Source organism: Asterias rubens, chromosome 5 (genome assembly GCF_902459465.1).
Source record: "Asterias rubens chromosome 5, eAstRub1.3, whole genome shotgun sequence".
In the NCBI taxonomy this organism is placed as follows: Eukaryota; Metazoa; Echinodermata; class Asteroidea; order Forcipulatida; family Asteriidae; genus Asterias; species Asterias rubens.
In genome coordinates this window covers 13,962,916-13,982,688 of record NC_047066.1, presented here as the reverse complement: position 1 = coordinate 13,982,688, position 19,773 = coordinate 13,962,916, and the positions used below count along the sequence as shown (strand labels likewise).

Sequence of the window (19,773 nt, the reverse complement as noted above, 5' to 3'; positions counted from 1 at the left end):
TTCATTATTTGTTTTCTTTCTAATAAGCAGGAGAGAGTGCTTGTTACTAATAATATTTGCTATACTGAACTTTTGAGTGCCATTTGTTTGTTTTGAAAAAAAATCACCAATCCTGGTCAACTTCTTTTTGAATAACTTGTGGTCATTTGTTTTCACCATGGTACATCAAGAACAACATCATTTTTGTATGTGCTTGCAGTGCATCCAATCATTAGGTTGGCAAGCCTAGGGTTAACATACATTCTCATTTTCCCACCAGAGTTTCGAGTTTTTGTACCCGATTACATTCGGTTGGTTCTCTACATGCAGATTTGTATATACACTGATAACGACAATGTAAATAAATAAAGGAAGCAAAAGAGACAAGTTTCATGCTTTAAAATAATTAATATATATTTAATATTTGAGAAATATCCAACTGTCAAGATTTTCAGGTGATCAAAGTAAATAAAGACGTGGACACCTTTGATAATTGTCAAAGACCAGTGTTCTCAACATAATGCATAAAATAACAAACCTATGAAAATTTGAACTCAATTGGTCGTCAAAGTTGCGAGAGAATAATGAAAGAAAAAACACCCTTGTCTCACAAGTTGTGTGCTTGGAGGTGCCTTGAATTCAAGACCTCAATTGAGGTCTCTTATTCAGTTAAAATATTTTAGTGAGAAACTACCTCTTTCTCAAAAACTATGTTACTTCAGAGGGAGCCGTTTCTCGTAATGTTTTATACTATCAACAGCTCTCCATTGCTCAATACCAAGTAAATTTTTTATGCTAACAATTATTTTGAGTAATTACCAATAGTGTCCAGTACCTTTACAAGACATAATTTAGTAATCTGGAGTAAGTGCTCAATTGATCTTAAAGAAGGCTGGAGAGGAATTTTCATATTTCCCCTCTATGGTTATCTGTTTGCCTCTCCCAGATATGTGACAGTCATTAATTTTTTATCTAATGTCAGACTTTGTCATCTTTATCATGTTGCAGCCATCTTGAAACTCTCCCATTTATCTTAATGTTACCATGGCCGACCGTGTTAGTCAACGAGGTAAAAGATAAACCTTGCAATTTAGAGGCATGTTTGTGTGGATCATTGTATTCTACTTTTACAAGATCTTTCTACCCATATTCATTATATAACAAATGGTTACAAACGCTTTTCAAAGACCAACTCGACCGATCCAAGGCAACGTGTTACTTTAAAGATGTCTTACATCTCTCCAATACAAGCTCTTCATTGCATACATTAAGTTCAACGCATGAAGTCCCAACTGTCAGAAAAGTAGTTGAAAACACCTCAGAATTTTTTCTGAAAGCTTCGTTTAATAAATGGCGTGTCTACCCGTTGAAACCATGGACATTCTTGCTGCGCTTTCGTGTACAAAACCTTTTTAATTTTTATTTATTTATGCAAATTCACCCAAAACAAGGCTAAAAGCCACTCTAGGTAAAGGGCTACAAAGAAGCAAACATAGACATGCAGAAACTCAGTGGAGCTGAAGGTAGGAATTGATATTCCTCTTCAAAGACGGCAGATCATAGGATGAATGATGTAGGATGAAGGGAAACATGCACCACGCAAGGAGTTCCAAAGAGATGCAGTACTAGGTAGAAAAAGCTACTGGAGTAGCTCTTTGTTCTACATCTCGGCACAGCCACAGTAGAAGGATGAGAACAAGCAGATAGCCTGGTCTCACGCTCAAACAGCGAGGATCACAAACATACGTGTTTTCTTTGATTGCTACTTTTGACTGATATCTACAAGTATGTCAGTTCATAGTGTTGATGACGATGTGACAAGTGACGACCTGTACTACTTGAGGAGTGACTGCTACCTTGAAGGAAGTGACGGGTTCTTAAGCTCGCCTTCTCCATGAGCAAACTGGCAGTCGCTCGCCAAGAGAGGGCATCCATCAGGATGATGTGCGTTAAACCAACACAAGCTTGTCTTGAAGAAGTGCATCTTATCGGAAGCTTTATACTTGCGTTTCTTTGAGAGGGTTGGTTTGTTGTCTTGATTGCTTGTTGACCAGTCCCTTATGACCACTTTATCGCCGACCACTGGAATAAAATTAAGAAAACTATTAATCCAGAAGACAATGACTTTTGTAGAAATGTAACAACAATAATATTAATACTAATAATAACAATAAAAGTAAATAGTTCTAATATATTGTATTTTAAAATAACCATATCAATGCACTTCACATAAGTGCCCTGGTCATTGAGCCAATAACATTCCTTTAATCTTTCTCAGCTCCCTGGGGAGTATACAGCCCCGGGCAACCATAGCGCCACAAAGGCTTTTTCATACACAATATCAACCTCTACCCTCACAGGTACCCATTTATACTCCTGGTTGAAGAGAACCAATTATAGTGAAGCATCTTGCTCAAAGAACACACTCTGATGACTTAAGCCCAGTTCATACTTCCTGCGAATGCGATACTAATTTTGGCAACACAAATCTGCAACAGTTAAAATGTGCTGAACTCCTGTGAAAACAACTGCTGCAAAAACAGCCCTGTGGCGTCAAAATTCGTATTTGCATTCACAGGAAGTATGAACCGGCCTTTAACCCCCAGAACTTGAATTCCATGCTCTAAACCATGCGGCCATGACATCAAAATTAAACAATCTGATTCAGGAATTAATAGGTGCGTTCGATTAGCTCTGCCCCCGGTGTGTTCCAATAGCTTTGACGTCATTCCAGGGGCTCACCTGGGTCAGCCCAAAGTGCCCTGCTTGTTGGACGAGTCACTTGGGGCTGGCCCGAGGTGCATGGCGTCACCAAGAGAGGTCGAGTGATCGTTCGATTAGCTCTTGTCAGGAGCTCACCCAAATGAGCACCGCGGGGTTGACACAGGGAAGCTAATCGAACTCACCCATTATGACTTGAACTTTATTCTTTGAAACTTGGGATCCATTGATCATTCCTCACATCTATTAATCATCTTATTTCATCTTTCGCAAAATACCTTGAAAAACTTGATGGGAGTTTTTAAGAAGAGTCTTCAAGCCGCCACATTCTTTCTTCAATTGTTTTAAGACGTCACTGTTGAAAAGTTTTGCAATCTCAGGTAACGTCAATGACCCTTTGAGAAAAAACAATTATCAAACAAAGATTTTTAAAAAACCATTGCACCTTCAAAAATTAACACTGGACCCCTGGCCCATGGCCACTACTTGAAGCGTTGGGCCATTAAAATCATGACCAGACAGGGCTCTGTTGTACCCCTGGTCACTGGGCCACGTAATTCATTCTTAAACAATCTCAGCTCCCTGGGGAGTATACAGCCTGTGCAACAAATATGTACCTCCCTAAGCTTATCAATCACAAGAACCATCACTGCCCTCACAGGTACCCATTTACCCCTGGGTGGAGAGAAGCAATTTTAGTTAAGTGTCTTGTTTAGTTAAGTGTCAAGGACACAAGTGTCGGGACCGGGATTCGAACCCACACTCTACTGAACAGAAACACCAGAGCTTGAGTTCGGTGTTCTTATCCGCTCGGCCACAACACCCTAATAATGGTTATACATGTACCTTATTGTGTATTATATAACACCCAAGCAGATCCTTGCCATTTGATTGGAAGATTGTCCGTCACGTGATAGCAAATAAAAGTACCATTGCACGCTGAGTCACTCGCCGTGCTTTTTCGTTCCATCCGAAAAGTACCATTGCACGCTGGCACGCTGCCAGCGTGCAATGGTACTTTTCGGATGGAACGAAAAAGCTGAGTAAAAACATCACTGCGTGCGCGTGTCTTTGGTAACGCAGCAGGTGTTACTGCAAGGAAGGCATAGTAAAATTACTAGCATTCGGCTTCTACAGTTGAAATTGTTTGTTTTGAAAGTTGTTTCTTTCAATCAAAATGACAAAGTTCTACTTGGATGTTATATAAAACAAATAATGAATGTTTTTCATTCGTGCAATGGTGCGAATATGTTCATTCGTTGAAAGCTGGAATGTTCCATTCAACTCGGCTCCGCCTCGTTGAATAGAACATTCCATCTTTCAACTCATGAACATATTCGCACCATTGCACTCATAAACATTCATTATGTGTATAATATCTTTGTGTAATCTGATATCTTTCAATTCTGTTGAGTATTAAAGTAGCATGACATTTGAGATCATGAAGATAGATCTTCTACCAGTGCTTGTTTAACTCATTTTGAATCTGGCCTTGAATTTTGAATCTTGGGTCCAGTTAGATTGTTAAGTTACCGTAAGCAAATAATGGGCGCTTGCGGAAGCAGGGAAATCTGCGCTTAAGTCAAGAGAATCTTGTGGGTGAGTGGGGAACTTTCGCTTGTGCGTGCGCGTACTCCACGTTGCTAGGCATTCTATGCTAACACAGCTAGAGCCTAAATTAAGTGCTTGTCGTGCAGGCGGCGAATGGTGATCGTAAGCGCAGAATTCAGTGGTAAGCAAAGCCAAGAAATTGAGCCCTGCAGTCTTTTGGACTTTCCCTCCAAAATCGATCCCTGAACAGACAATCCATTTACCTCCTCTCCTCCAGACTTTCATATCCTTTGCTCCTCTCAAGGCGTCTGAAGAATCCTCTCCACCCACGCCCAAGATGGCATGTGCAACCTCACAAGTAATCCTTTTCTTCAAGTCACTGTCCACATTTGCACAGTTGCGGACTGGCTCTATCTTCTCACGAGGCTGAAATTCAGGAGCCCATCTCGCTGACGCAGTGTTACTGGAGTCATCATCACTAGAGTGATGAACTGCTGGTCCTGAAGGGTGGTTAAAAGTGTCTCTGTCAGAAGAGGTCTTTGATTCGAATAACCGAGTTGCATCATCAGAATGATCAGTACAGTTCTCGGCGCAAGACACTGTTCGCTGTTTGTGAGTTCTTTCAGTGTCCTTCTTTTGGGCCAATTGTTTCCTACATTGGCGGCGTCGCGAGATGAAATTTTTAATCCGTGTAGAAACTTCTTCAGTCTGCTCCCGTTGGTATATCCTTTGACTTCCTATTTGGCAAATCTGTAAAGAAGTTTGGGTTCATGGAATTCAGTCAAGTTTTAAATTTATGACATATGCAGAGCTGCCGACATTAACATTTTGCGATCTGGGAACATTTGTACAACAATCGGAGAGATAAGTATTGTTTGAAACTTTGCATGGTGTGGAGAAATAAGAAACTATAAATAAATAGTAAACTTGCAGGTACAACCGTGTGTAAATTTCTTAGGGTGAGTGAGTGTTGGCTCTGAAAAGAGCCGGTTGGGTCTCGACGTTTTGTACAGTATACTCTGCTCGTCTTCAGGAGAATGCTGGACTGCTGGCGGTGGTGGAGCTTAAGTAGCGCTGAATGGATGAGCATTTGGGCGGGAAGGATCGAGGCTATACTGTTCGAAACGTCGAGACCCAACCGGCTCCTTTTCACAAACAACACTCACTCACCCTAAGAGATTTACACATGGTTGTTCCCGCAAGTTTACTAAGGGAATCAATGTGTGCTGAAGAGGTTTTTAACTAGTGTTTTAATCCCAACGAGGCCTGGTTCTTGATAATTTTACCGAGACAAAGTCGAGGTAAATTATAAAGAACCAGGCCTCGGCGGGTTTAAACCACTAGTTGAAAACCGATTCACACACTTTGACTCCCATTCATAAATACCTTTTCGGTCAAAAACATCATCACTTTTTGGTCAAAAAAGTAAAATAAATGCAAAATTTATAATTGTTAAATGATTTCTTTCAACACAACACCCCTCCAGCTATGAAATGGTAAAGCCCTCCGCCGCCTTCGGGTAAACAACTCCTTATAAGGGAATGCTGTGCGCGTCGCGCGTATCGCGTGATGTGGCACCAGTGTTTTAGCCGTTGCTCTCGACCAATAGGAATGAAGAAACTGTCTTATAAGAACAGGTGCAAGGTCGCGTGTCACGCCCATGAATTAACACTTTTTACCGGTCATAAACAAAGGTTTATACACACACGTGACGCGCTCTCCACTAATAGGAATAGCGAAACTGTCTGAGGTATTTATGAATATTTATTTATAGTTTCTTCTTATTAATCGGAGAGATACTTAGAATTACAATAAATGCAAAGTGGGGGGGTGGCCACACTGGAAGATTTTCAACTCTGTTCATCAGAACAAGGAAAGGCTTTTTTTCGTACAGAATATAAACCTCTACCCTCACAGGTACCCATTTATATCCCTGGGTGAAAGGGAAGCAATTATAGTAAAGCATCTTGCTCAAGTGTCGTGACCAGGATCTACACCCACACTCTAATGAATTGAATTCTGTCCTCAGTGATAACCATTCCAATATGATACCTTTAATAATAATAACCGTATTTATAACGCGCCTTTTGCCAAAGGATACAAAGCGCCAGGTATTATTACTGCAAGGAGTGGGGCAAATTTTGAGATATAAGACCTAATCCTTAGCACCATGTAATGGTTTACGAAGACTGTGGCGCAATATGCTGCCAATCCAGCCAGGAACACCGAGGCGAACCCCTTCTCTTTTCGATAAGTGCACTGGGTTCTTTTACATGCGTTTAAACAACACATGGGACCAACCTAAGCTTTACGTCCCATCCTAAGGACGAAGCAATGGTTATGTGTCTTGCTTAAGGACACATGTGTCAGGGCTGGGGATTCGAACCCACACTCTGCTGATCAGAAACACCAGAGTTTGAATTCGGTGCTCTTAACCGCTCGGCCACGACACTTTAAAGGCACTGGACACTATTGGAAATTACTCTAAACAATTGTTGGCATAAAAACTTACTTGCTAATAAGCTTGGGCGGTTCCAGAAATTTGGGCCTCGGTTCCGGTTCTGAAAAAAAGCTTGGTTCTGAGACATACCCGGTTCCAATTCAATATAAAACATAAGCCGCCCGTCCCGAGCTCACACACACACAATTGAGCCGATCTATTTTAACTGAAAATAACCAAGTTAATCAGACATCGGTCCCGAGCTATTTTTAACGAAAATACCAGAATACCCACCCCAAGTCAATCAGATATAGTACATCGTGCCACCGAGCACCTATTCTCCCTGCATTTAAACAAGTCTTTGATTTAGCCGGCAGTACGTCCGTTGTGTAGCAGTAAGTCCATAGTGCAGTACATCCGTAGTGCAGTACGTCCGTAGTGCATGCAGTGTGTCGTCTCTGTACATACAAGTGTACATGCCTGTACATGCATACAGTACTGTGTGTTTTGTGCATGGATGGGGCAAGCTTTTATGAATATGGATATATCGGCAGCCAATCACAACGTGCTGTCTATTTGGACTTTGGACTCTGTACATGTACATGTATATGCATGAGATATACATGTATAGATGCCTATGCATTGGAGGGGGCTGTGCACTGTGTATGCAGCCACACGTGATAGTTGATACTCATGTCGGCTTGAAGCCTTTGCACACTGTATCTGCGGTCACCGCTTTCAACATCAAGCCTCAATTTCTAGAGCCGGTTCGTCGCAGGATCGGCTCCACAGAGCCTTTTATAGTTGGGACTCGGTCTTTTAAAATCGGAACCAACAAAAGCGGGTACCCGGTTCCACAGAAGAGTGGAACCGCCGGTTCGGTTTTCAATTTGGAACCGGGTAGAACCGGGTAACCGAAGGAACCGCCCAAGCTTACTTGCTAATGAACAATGGAGAGCTGTTGATAGTACAAAACATTGTGAGAAACTGCATCCCTCTGAAGTACTGCAGTTTTTGAGTTGAAGGTAATTTCTCACAAAAGACTTTCGGCCTGATGCCTGTTTTAGGCATCTGCAAGCACATAAACTGGTGCAACAATGGTGTTTTTCTTGCATTATTCTCTTGCAACTTCGATGACCAATTTTTTTTTACAGATTTGTTATTTTAAGCATATGTTGGTGTTCACCAAGTGAGAGTACTGGTCCTTGATAATTACCAAAGGAGTCCAGTGCATTTAATTGAATTGGGTGTTCTAAAACACTCAGCCATGAAAACCCTACAATGAATGAATGTCTGTGAGAGAAAAAAAGTGACTACATACTCTTTTTGTTGACGGTATTCTGAGAATATCCTCTTGCACTCTGAAGCCACTCACTTTGCCAACCTCTTGAACAAAGTCAAGATAGGCCCGGTATTGCGTCTTTGACTGCTCACTTCTGATGAACTTTGCATCAAAGTCATGGAAACAGCATGGAAGCACAAAGTATCTGGTAGTATAGCAAGATCTGTCAGACAGGACACAATGAATATTGGTATTGCTCTATTTAACAAAGTTCTTTTAAAGCACTTGCAAACCATGTTTCTCAATTTTTACAATGCATCTGTCTACATGTTCATTTTGATGGATGTTTTCAAAGCCAACAGCCCCCCCCCCCCCAATAAAAACATTTGAAAACGGTTGTACCAGGAAGTTTAGTGGTAATAGCTACAACAGTAGCTAGTATGGCCTGGTACCCTTTTGGGGGTATCTTGTGTCAAATACCAATATCATAGGGCTGCTTAAGCAGAAAATATTGCATAAAATATGTCCGCAAGCAACAATAGGCAGGATACCAGTTACATATGCTACAATTAAATTTCAGCTGGTAACCTTTTTTCTGGTGAGCCCAATTTTGTTGTGCTTAGCTAGTTTTTATTTTATTTGAGCAACTCTATGAAATTGGGCTCTGATCACAGGCTCTTTTTAAAAACCACGACTTTGACTTGGGCTCCAACTTAGGCTCTGTACAGTTTTTTTGAAATTGTGTGCTTTTGTTACAGAGCTCAACCAGGCAGACAGAGGCTAAGCAAGAGCCCAAGCCCTGGGGACAATTTCATAGAGCTGCTTAGCACCAAAAAGCAGCTTAAACGTCAAAATATCATATCCCATGTACAATTGTGCCTGGTCATCCTGCTCATTTCTGCTAAGCACAAACTTGTTACGCAACAATATCTGCCTGAGCAGCACTATGAAATTGGACCATAGGCTCAATTTCATAGAGTTGCCTAAGCATACAAAAAATGCTAAGCAAACTTATTACCAGATTAAGGTTACCAGCTAAAATACCATTATATACATGTAACTGGAATCCTGCTTAGTCCTGAAAAAGTTTAAGCAATATTTTCTGCTTACAAGCAGCTCTATGAAATTTGGCCATGATTTTGAAAAGGGTTGTTGTTCAAGAAGACTACCTTGCAGCCATGACAGGTATCCATGGTGTTAGCTCATCCGAATGGTTACCAATCAGCCAATCATAATCAGCGAACAGGAATTCATCAGAGGGAGTTATAGAACACTCTTCTAGATTGGTTCCTGGCCCGTACAAGTCCCAGATTTTTCTTCTGCGGAGGTCAATGCCCTTTCCAGGATGCTGAGAAATCAAAGATTGTGAACATACACAAAAGATAGTAAAATCCTCTTGGGATAAAAACAAAACCAATCAAAAGATAGTCTTGCAATAATCTATGAAAAAACAATAGACCGATCCACTAAGCTCCACCCCATTGCGTATTGACCAATAACAACGCAACGAAGGTCCGACAAATAAGGTCCGACATGCGTGCGCGTATCTTGGCGCGTGTAGCAGAGTTGTGCAGAAAGGCATTGGAGAGCCCCACGTGTTCTTGCTCACACGTGCGTCGTGGGGGAACCTACTGGATCAGTCCATTGCAAGATCAAAGACTTGTTATCCATTGTTCCAACTTCACATGCAGCTACTGACTGCTACATATGCTCCCTGCCATTTAGAGAAGCAAGTTCCACATCCAAATTTGGTAAGTGTGGTAAACGCTGCGTCGGCTAAAATGCACATTACACTGTATACCACACAGGGACATTGATTCAAAAAAATGGCACAACCAAGATTATTGTGATGATGACATCTAGATCTAATTTCAAGACTCTGCTCACTGCCGAATTCTGCACTTACAATCAATTTCTAAACTAGCTGTGTAGGGGAAAAACGCTTAGTAACATGGAGTATTCAAGTGCACAAGCAATAATTCCCTGCTAACTCATGAAATACGTTGGGCGTAAGCGCAGAATTCCCTTCTTCAGTAAGTGCCGATTATTTGCTTATCGTAAGCAGAGCCATGAAAGTGGGCCCAGATGAATCGGGTCAATAAGCCTGTTTGACAGGGTTGTTCAAGCGCCTTGAGCAACACTGAGTGACGGAAATGCACGCTAAATGCATATAAGAAGCCACTATTATTATTATTACTTACTCCTTCACTATTGAGAATGTGTACCAGCAGTCCATTACCGCAGCCAAGGTCCACAAAAGATTGAAGACTCTTCAAATTCTTCTCCTCTCGTTCCTGCTCCCATAGCACCAGGAGGTAGGTTGCTATGGCAACATCTTCATACACAAATTTCAAGGGGTCTGTTGTTTCTGGCCATATCTATAAAAAGTTAAGCACATTCAAATAAGTAGGATTTGAAACTCTGCATGGTGGAAATACGATGTTTGTGGTTACACAATGTAATGATAACCTCTACAGAGAAGGGGTTCGCCCCGGTGTTCCTGGCTGTGGCTGCTGTATGCCGTAGCACCTTGTAAACCATTACAAGGTGCTAAATAATTGGGTCTCAAAATTCATCACTGCAATTACCTATCTTTCTGAAAGTTTGTATTATACTCAGCGCCTTGAGTACCTTGTTTGGTAGATACGTGCGCTATATAACACTTCAATATTATTATTATTATTACAAGAGTTGGGGGTGGACTAGTCCTAACTCTTTGTGAAATCCACCCCTGGACTTGTTCACTACCTTGACAAACTTGATTCCATATTTCTTCTTCAACTCCGCATAGAGGGAGCTATATCTCTCCACGGCTACCAAAGTCTGTGAACTCCTCACAACTGTGTCTGGACTAACTTCCGAGGCCCACTTGACGATCTTGGGTAAGAGACAGTCTTGTAACCAGGCTTTTGTTGGACAAGTTATTGCCTGTGACGTAGACTGGGGCTCGTGGTATTCCACTGATACGTGCAGGCTTATCCTGGAGTTTTAACAATATTAGTAATAATAATAATCTAAGCATTCATATTGCATTCTTACACATAAAAGGTACCACAAGGCTTTACAACAATAATATAAAACAATAAAAAAAAACAATACAAAGGAAATAGCCTTTAAGTAAGCTACATAAGCCTGGAAAAGGTGACTTTTAAGTGATGTTTTGAATTCAGTTGGTGAAAAACATGACATATTTGATCAGGAAGATTATTCTAAAGTCTTTATCCAGTGTCTTTAAAACTTTTTTTTGATAAAAAGGCATGATCCTTTTGACCAATGATTTATCTGTCATTCTCACCTTTGTGTCTTTGAGGAAAAACTGATCTTGTACGCCGTCTGAAACCTGGAACTTCCATAGCAACTAACTGTTGATGGAGTGTGGTCGTGGATTTCTCTTCTCTCTGTATCTAATGTGTTATTTAGTAGAGCCACAAATGTTGCAGAGCAGTCCTCATGATCTATACAATGATTGCATTAAAAAAAGACAATTGACGTAAAGTGCACATTTCCATCAATGTATTCTCTCAAAGCACTAGTTGCGATAATCGTAACCCTCCATCCTCCCACAATCAGAACCCTCCATCCTCCCGCGTCGGGAGGATGGAGAATTCTGATTTGAAGAATTATCGTAACTATCAAAGCACTTTTATATAGATTTTAAAATAAATGAACCAAAAGAAAGAAGACATCTTTCTATAATTGCTTCTCTTCACCCAGGGGAATAAATGGGTACCTGCGAGGGTAGAGGTTTATATTGTGAATGAAAAAGCCTTTGGAGCGATATAAACTGTTGCCCAGGTTGTATACTCCCAAGGGAGCTGAGAAACATTAAAAAGGGATGTTATTGGCCCTATGACCAGGGCACTAATGTTAAGCGCATGGGTACGGTTATTGTGAAATGCGCTATATAAGAATTTGTTTTAGCGCTTAGAGAATTAAGTGTTAGTTATTAGGCGCTATATAAATCGAAAGTTATTATTATTATTATTATCTAGAAAACTATCCTTATAAATTGTTTAAAAAATTGGATTGTTGGTTTTAAAGTTCATAATAATTTGATGTATTTTCTTTTTGTTGATGTAAATGTATTTTCTATTTGTTGATGTAGTTTATAAAGAATCGAATCCGATTATGTTGATGATTGCTAATAAAATGATCCTTATCCTTGTCCTTTATCGGATTCAGCAGAAATGGCACAGGAATAATTTGTGTGAAACATCACCAGTGAATGTTAAAAAAAATTTATGATAATGTGGGATTAATGTAACCTGCAATCCTACCAAAAGTATAGCGGGTTACAACGACCAACGAGCAACACGTCAACATTCTGTACCAGCATTTTTTTTACTACTTGTTCTCGCTATTTAATTAGTCCCAGAATTTGTTATTAATAATATAATCATTTTAGAGACGAAGTACTGTTTATTCATAACAATACCTCTCCAACACAAAAGCTCCCAGTAAAACTTTACCAGTTATAGCCTACTTTATTTTGTTTTTGATGAAGTTTTTTTGGGTGGTTGTTGTTTTTAGCTTGTTTGTTTTGTTTTCAAAAATGAGTTATTAAATACCTACAAGACAATCCCAAGTTATATTCTACTAGTAGTACTAGTCTACACAACACTTGCGCTGATCGTAACCCTCCATCCGTCGGGAGTATGGAGGGTTACGATCATCGCAACTATTGGTTTTTACAAATGACAAAATACCTATGCTTTTAAAGGGACTTACCAATTATTATAATTTCTTTCAAAGCCACTGTTGTAGTGCCTTGTCCAAGTTGTCTAGGGACAAGTTTTCTCAAGCACAACTCAAATCGTGAAACTCCATCATTGTTTTCATCCGCCCCAATTTCTTCACCAATTCCTCGCTCTTCTTCTTGTTTTGTCTCCTCCAATTCAGATAAACAAAGTGATCCACCGCTTAAAATACTGGAACAGTCTTTCTGTATCACTTTTGGTAGAAATTCAATTGAGTCTTCACTCCCTTCTGATCTTGATACTAGTTCAATAATGCTCTGTTGCAAACTGCATGCGTTCAACACTCGCTGCCTTTGCAGGAAGACTGCACCAGCAAGCCGACGATTCACAACTTGCGGTTTCTGCAGCCAAATTTCGACTGCTTTCAAAAACGTTTTCTCTTCACACGAAGCTTTTATTTCCTTAAGCTCCAGCCATTTGGTAGACTCCATCTTATTTCGGAGTAACTATAGAATACAGGGCCACATTTCGGCATAGCCCTCTATTATTATTAATGGAAGCACTCGTATTGATGCTGGATACTTGGCAATATTTCCCACTCGTCACATCGCATCAAACTGCATAAAAATTTGTCACTAATCGAGTAAAAGAAAACGCTTTTATACCGAGTTTTCAGTGAAAAAAAGTTAACGCTACGAACGCTTGTCGGTGACTTATGAGCGCAGCCATCTTTGTTTTTTGAACTGCATGCTGGGAAGGAAAACATGTAGCGCAACTAAAAATGTCGTCTGCCATTGCTACAGTACTAATTTCAACCAGTTTGAGGAAAAACACACACATTCTTTGAACAAACTAAGCATATTTTTAGTCACTATGTGCTGGACAGATTGTTTTTCAGTGTTGCCAATGACATGGCTGATAACAATGCCTCTTTTTGGATCGTTTTGCGGACCCGAAGTTGTGCTTCGCCTGTCGTTGATGATGGTTTTACACACGATGGTTGGAGCTGCTGTACCAACCGTATTGGTGGGTATGGTTTCACAAACTTCCACAAAAATCCCGTTTTCATGTTTGGGAAAAGTTTCCGTATGGCGCCACCACTTTTTCATTCGAAATAAAATAATATAGTATCTAATTTACCTGATAGATATATCCCTTTTTGTAAAAATGAGTGAAAAAGTGGTGGTGCCATACGGAAAGTTATCCGGTTAAAAAATTAAAAATTGTAAAATTACAATAAATAGCCTTTAATTAATAATGGGCCTAAAAAATATTGTATTTGTTATATGTTTTTATATATATTTGACTGCTTTTTAAGTTTTACTTATAAAGTTAAACTTTGTTTACTACCGTGACATTTTTAATTTTAGTTGGAGTCTAGAACTATGTCCTATTACTTTGTTATGATAATTGTAACCCTCCATCCTCCCAATGGTCTGAGACCAGCAGAGGTGTCATGGCCAAGAGTGGTAAAGAGTACCGCCACCGAACTCAAAGTTCTGACCTGTCAAGGAAGTGTGGGTTCGGGAGTCGTAACACTTGTGTCCTGAAGCAAGACAATTAACGGATAACTTTCCGTATGGCGCCACCACTTTTTCACTCATTTTTACAAAAAGGGATTATATATCAATCGGGTAAATTAGATACTATATTAATTCATATCGGATGAAAAAGTGGTGGCGCCATACGGAAACTTTTCCCAATTAACCTTCTTTCGGATTGGACGTTAAGCTGTAGGTCCTGTGTGTAGTTGTAACAACTATCAATGCACGTAAAAGACCCCAGTACCCACTTATCGCAAAGGGATAACTTTCCGTATGGCGCCACCACTTTTTCACTAATTTTTACAAAAAGAGATATATCAATCAGGTAAATTAGATACTATATTATTTTTATTTCGAATGAAAAAGTGGTGGCGCCATACGGAAACTTTTACTCGCAAAGAGAAGGGGCTCTCTCCGGTGTGTCTGGCAGTGTGACTATCTTCAATTATAAAGGCTGCACTAGAAAGGAAGATGAAGAAGGTTACACATGTTACACGGTGAAGCTTAGTAGGATACACGGTTGCACCAGCCTAATCACAGAACAGGTCTTTTGTAATTATTGGCGTTTTAAATCTGACATATAAATATATGGAAAAAATTGAAGTAAAGTATAATAAAGAATGGAAGAAAATGTAAACTTAGATTTCTGCTTCTATCACAGCAGGAGTGCGTTTTGGCAACCCCAACCAGAAACATTGGTCATCGGTTGAGCGTTTTCGCGTGATCGGTTGAGGCGCAGTGACGATGCTGTTCAGACCAACCGGTAACCTTCCTTCCTGTGAAGTACAGCCTCATATATGCGAGGATAAATGCACTGCATGTTTTTGCGCATGCGTCCAAGAAAAATAAGTAGGACATGCTATCGACTTGTTGACTCGGTTGAGCTTTGGTTGGGGTCCCCAAAAACGCACTCCAGGCCTCATACCCTATGGCACCCTCAGCTATATCCGTGGTGGTTGAGCAAGGTGCCTGTACAAATTTACATTTTCCTTTATAGAGGTGCCCCGTATCCATAGGGAAATCGCCGTGCCCTTTTCAAGAGCGAAGTTGAAGGCCAGTGGATTTGAAGGGATTATCTGCATACTGATTTAGGTGGCTATAGTAGATCGGGAACTCTTTAAAATGCAAGTTTAACTTTGTCAGGGAGGTTGTCTCTCATTTGTATTCTGGTCTTTTTAAAACAATTCTGATCTAGTAAACTTTTGAGCATCAAAGTCCTGTGGTGAAGAAGTGGATTTTTTCTTAAAGCCCTGTGTAAATGACTGTCTTGCGTTAGTTCATGGCAATCACTGTAATCAATGAACGAAGGCCTGTTATAAATAAAATGCACGTTAAAGACACTGATGGGCACCTTTGGTAATTGTCAAACAAAGACCAGTCTTCTCACTTGGTGTATCTCAATGTATGCACAAAATGTAAACCTGTGTAAATTTGAAGTCAATTGGTCGTCGAAGTTGTGTGCTTTCAGATGCTTGATTTCGGGACCTCAAAGTCTGATTCTGAGGTCTCAAAATCAAATTCGAGGAAAATTACTTCTTTCTCAAAAAGTATGTCACTTCAGAGGAAGCTGTTTCTCACAATGTTTTATACTACCAACCTCTCCTCAACTGTGTCAAGAAGTTTTTTCTCATAATCTTGTAAAAACAGTTCTGGTCCAGTTAACGTTTTTAGCAACACGCCCTGTGGTCTTGTGTAAAATATAAATAAATACAAAAACTTAGCCCTGTAAATAAATGACTGTCTTAAGGCCGAGTCACACTGCAGCGATGACAAGAACGATAACGATCACGACGCACAGAGAGCGCATTGTATTGGTTGAATGGCTCCATGCAGAATACGCACACGCTCATTCAACCGATGGAATGCGTTCTCTTTGCGTCTTTATCGTTATCGTTCTCGTTATCGCTGCAGTGGGACCGGGCCTTTACTCTTGTGTTTAAATTTTCCCATACAGGTGATGGTGATACCCTTCTTTCAGACAGCGTTATTCGGAGTCCTCTTAGCCTTACCCATCACCGTGGTGCCATACTTCTTCCTCTGGGTCTATGATAAATTCATTTGGCTGTCTGAGCCTGTCTTCCTGACCATAGAGGCAGTGGAGGTTGTCAGAGTGTCAGTCAGGACAAGTAGTCGAATAGCGGAGCAGATCGAAGAACAACCAATCCTCATGAAGGTGCTGACTTAAATCAATAGACCCCTTGCATGTGGCATCACGCTCTCAAAAAGCACCCACACTGGGGTCAAGAAGCACCCACGGGTCAAAGGAGGCAAATGATTGGACGATAGCTGTTCTTTGTTTGTGAAAGCATGCGCGTCAGTGTAGCGTTTCGCGTCGTGCAAGGGGTCTATATTCCAACAAATATTTATTAAGTTAATAGGTGGAATTTGGCATCGGGGATAAAGAATATTACTTTTTGGTTTTACCCATAAATACACTGTTGTGTGTTAGCTTTGTTTACTGTTTACTGTACACTGTACATTGTACACTGTGGTACTTTGCCAAGCTCTGTGAAAACAAAATCACAGGAATATTATTACTTGGGTGGTATTCGAACCCTCAACCTTTTAATTCTAGTGTGGTGTCTTACCAACTTACCGAGATTGCCCGGTAGCTTGAGACATTTTGAATCCTATATTTTCGCAGTAAAGAAAGTGGGCAGTGACATTAAAGGCACTGGACACAGTTGGTAATTTGTCAATGACCAGTATTTTCATTTGGCGTACTCCACTATGCAAAAAATAACAAATCTGTGAGTACTTTAACTCGATTGTTCTTTGAAGTTGCAAGAGAATAATGAAAGACGACCTACCCTACATGTACATGCATTACTTTATGCTTTCAGATGCATAATAAAGTGCTTCAGCTGAGGTTTTTTCTTATTTAGAGTGAGAAATTACCTCTTTCTCCAAAACTAAGTTACTTCAGAGGGAGCCGTTTCTCACAATGTTTTCTACTATCAACAGTTCTCCATTGCTTGTTACCAAGTAAGTTTTTATGCTAACAATTATTTAGAGTAATAACCAATAGTGTCTGGAGTTTATTTTAGTTTTATTTCTCATTTGTTGGTTTAGTCTTTAATCATTGGTGCTGCTGGAATTTGCTACACGCTGACACTCATCCTAGGTTACATCCTTCTTAATATTGGATCCCCAGCTGTTAAATGGTAAGTTTTATATAACACCCAAGCAGATCCTTGCCATTTGATTGGAGGATTGTCCATCACGTGATAACAAAGAAAAGTTCTATTGCACGCTAGGTCACTCACCGTGCATTTTTTCGTTCCATTCACTTTGCATTGTTCGTTCTATCCGATAAGTACCATTGCACGATGCGTAAAACATCACTGCGCGCATGTGTCTTTGGTAATGTGGCAGTGTACTGATCTACTTGGATGTTATAGAAAACAAATAATGAATGTTTTTCATTCATGCAGTAGTGCAATTTTTTTCATTCATTGAAATATGGAGCGTTCCATTCAACTGGGCTCCCCCTCATTGAATAGAACATTCCATCTTCCAACTGAATTTTTGCACCATTGCACTCATAAACATTCATTATTTTTATAAATTTGTACAACATTGTACTGAAATTGTGTTAAACCTTGCAGATCAATTGTATCGGTTAAAGGCAAGGTCAGAGATGCCAAATTCAGAGACCAGCTGGGCGTAAGATTGTTCAGACCCCCACCCCTTTAATTTTTTTAATTTTTTTTTACTCCAGGGACAGCAAAAGTAAACCAATCACTGTTGCTCGGAAGCATGTTGTCCCACAGATAGTAAAACATCAAAACTGGAGGGAGAAAAAACGTACATGAAAACAATTGGGGAGAGGGTGAACGATCAAGTTTAATTTGCTCTCGAAAAGAAAAGTGCAGAGGATCGTTCACAAAACATCTGATAAGAACGTAATACCTTCGCATCACATTTTGGGGATAAAAAGAACAATGTGTTGGAACCTGTAATTTTGTTGGTTAGGGTCAAAATGATTTCCTTTTGTCAACGTCTCTTTTGAAACTAATGTCTGCCCCTACCTGGTTGTTATTCTTATGTTAAAAGCACTGGACATGTTTGGTACTTATCAAAGACCAGAACTCTCACTTGGTGTAACCCAACATAAAATAACACATCAGTGAAAATTTTGACTCAATTGGTCATCGAAGTTGCAAAAGATTATTGAAAGAAAAACACCCTTGTTGCACAACTTTGTGTGCTTTCAGTTGCACAATAACAGTCTTTTATTTTTTATAAATTTTTAGAAATTACCTCTTTTTTTGAAAACTTTGTTGTTAGAGGGAGCCGTTTCCCACAATGTTTTATACTATCAACAGCTCTACACTACTCATCACCAATGAGTTTTTATGCTAACAATTTTTTTGAGTAATAACCAATAGTGTCCACTGCCTTTATGATTATTTTTTTTGCTTTATGTTTCTGTGTTATTTTGATCCCTACAGGGTACTTGGTGCACTGATTATTGTTGCAGTGCTGTTGTTGGTGCTGACCTTAATGAAGGAAGAAGGTAACCTGTATTTGATTTTGTTTAATTTGAAAAACATTCATAAAGCTGTGTATGTACAATTTGTTCTTCTGAAAAAAAATCCAATTGTTGAAATATGTGCTTACATGTATTACCTGGAAGGAGACTTTGAGAAACGACCTTTGAATTCTGTTAAGATGTGTAGATTCGTGAATAGAATGTACGAGCCGAAGGCAAGTACATTGTATTCATGTTACTACACTCTTTAGAGTCTATTCTCTGACTTAAACTATTTTCCCCATTGGTTATGTAACACAGTTTTAATGAAATGGATTTCTCAATAGTAACAACACTAGTTAGTCTATCTAATTTTGTATACGTTGTCAAACGACGGTTGGTCACATTTTATTATTACTTTACAAAATATATCGGCATTATACTTTAGTGCTTGCAACATTATCGAGTACAACGTCAGTTTGCTCAGCTAACAATAAATTTTGATAATAAAGTGATTTTTTTCTTAGCTGGAAAATTTTATTGTGAATTGAAAGATAACATGTGTTCAGCTAAGTGTTTTGTTGCACTTCATGCTTTCTTTCAGTTTGGAAAGACAGTAATTTTCAAGTCAAACTATTTACTTAAAATGAATCTACACCCGACTGTAGATTATGTTACGAATCTACACTTGAGTGGAGAATCGTAACGAAAGTGTTGACTCGTAAAAATAATCTACACTTTCAACAATAGAGTGGCGTCACAGAAATAGTTTAATGCGGGTGAACCCCACTAAATAGGGAGTAAACAGAACGTTGGCCTCATTAATTTTGTGTAGGTCCTCAAAATATTCTTTTCTAGACAGATTTGAGACTCAAAAAAATGGATACAATGTCAAAGAAAAAATGACAGATGATTACCTGGGGGTTGTTGACTTCCAACTTGAGGTATTTTGTATGACATTGGGCCCTAGAAATAAATGGTTGTATTTGCTCGAAGGTGTAGAGACATCTTTCAAGATTGCTGCTCGGATGTTTCAAAATTTACACTGGTTTATGGGGTGGTTTATTTTTAGGTCTGAATAACTT

General features: G+C 39.6%; 2 protein-coding genes across 2 annotated transcripts in view; one reads left to right on the top strand and one right to left on the bottom strand.

The window, feature by feature from the left end:
* Nucleotides 1-1,621: 1,621 nt before the first annotated feature.
* On the bottom strand, nucleotides 1,622-13,632 carry LOC117290872 (probable tRNA (uracil-O(2)-)-methyltransferase). Its single transcript, XM_033772429.1, has 9 exons — nucleotides 12,702-13,632; nucleotides 11,269-11,428; nucleotides 10,722-10,953; nucleotides 10,175-10,351; nucleotides 9,143-9,321; nucleotides 8,013-8,196; nucleotides 4,515-5,001; nucleotides 2,979-3,095; nucleotides 1,622-2,061 (listed from the first exon to the last, which is right to left on the bottom strand). The coding sequence occupies exons 1-9, from the start codon at nucleotides 13,159-13,161 to the stop codon at nucleotides 1,832-1,834; spliced, it is 2,226 nt and encodes a 741-aa protein (XP_033628320.1). The 5' UTR covers nucleotides 13,162-13,632; the 3' UTR covers nucleotides 1,622-1,831.
* A 480-nt stretch (nucleotides 13,633-14,112) lies between these two features.
* Nucleotides 14,113-19,773, top strand: part of LOC117290873 — a 40,291-nt gene continuing 34,630 nt past the window's right edge. Inside the window, exons 1-4 of the mRNA XM_033772430.1 lie at nucleotides 14,113-14,187; nucleotides 16,169-16,387; nucleotides 17,287-17,378; nucleotides 18,669-18,733. Coding sequence (XP_033628321.1) covers nucleotides 16,172-16,387; nucleotides 17,287-17,378; nucleotides 18,669-18,733 — 373 coding nt within the window. The 5' untranslated portion in view covers nucleotides 14,113-14,187; nucleotides 16,169-16,171. The remainder of the gene's footprint in view (nucleotides 14,188-16,168; nucleotides 16,388-17,286; nucleotides 17,379-18,668; nucleotides 18,734-19,773) is intronic.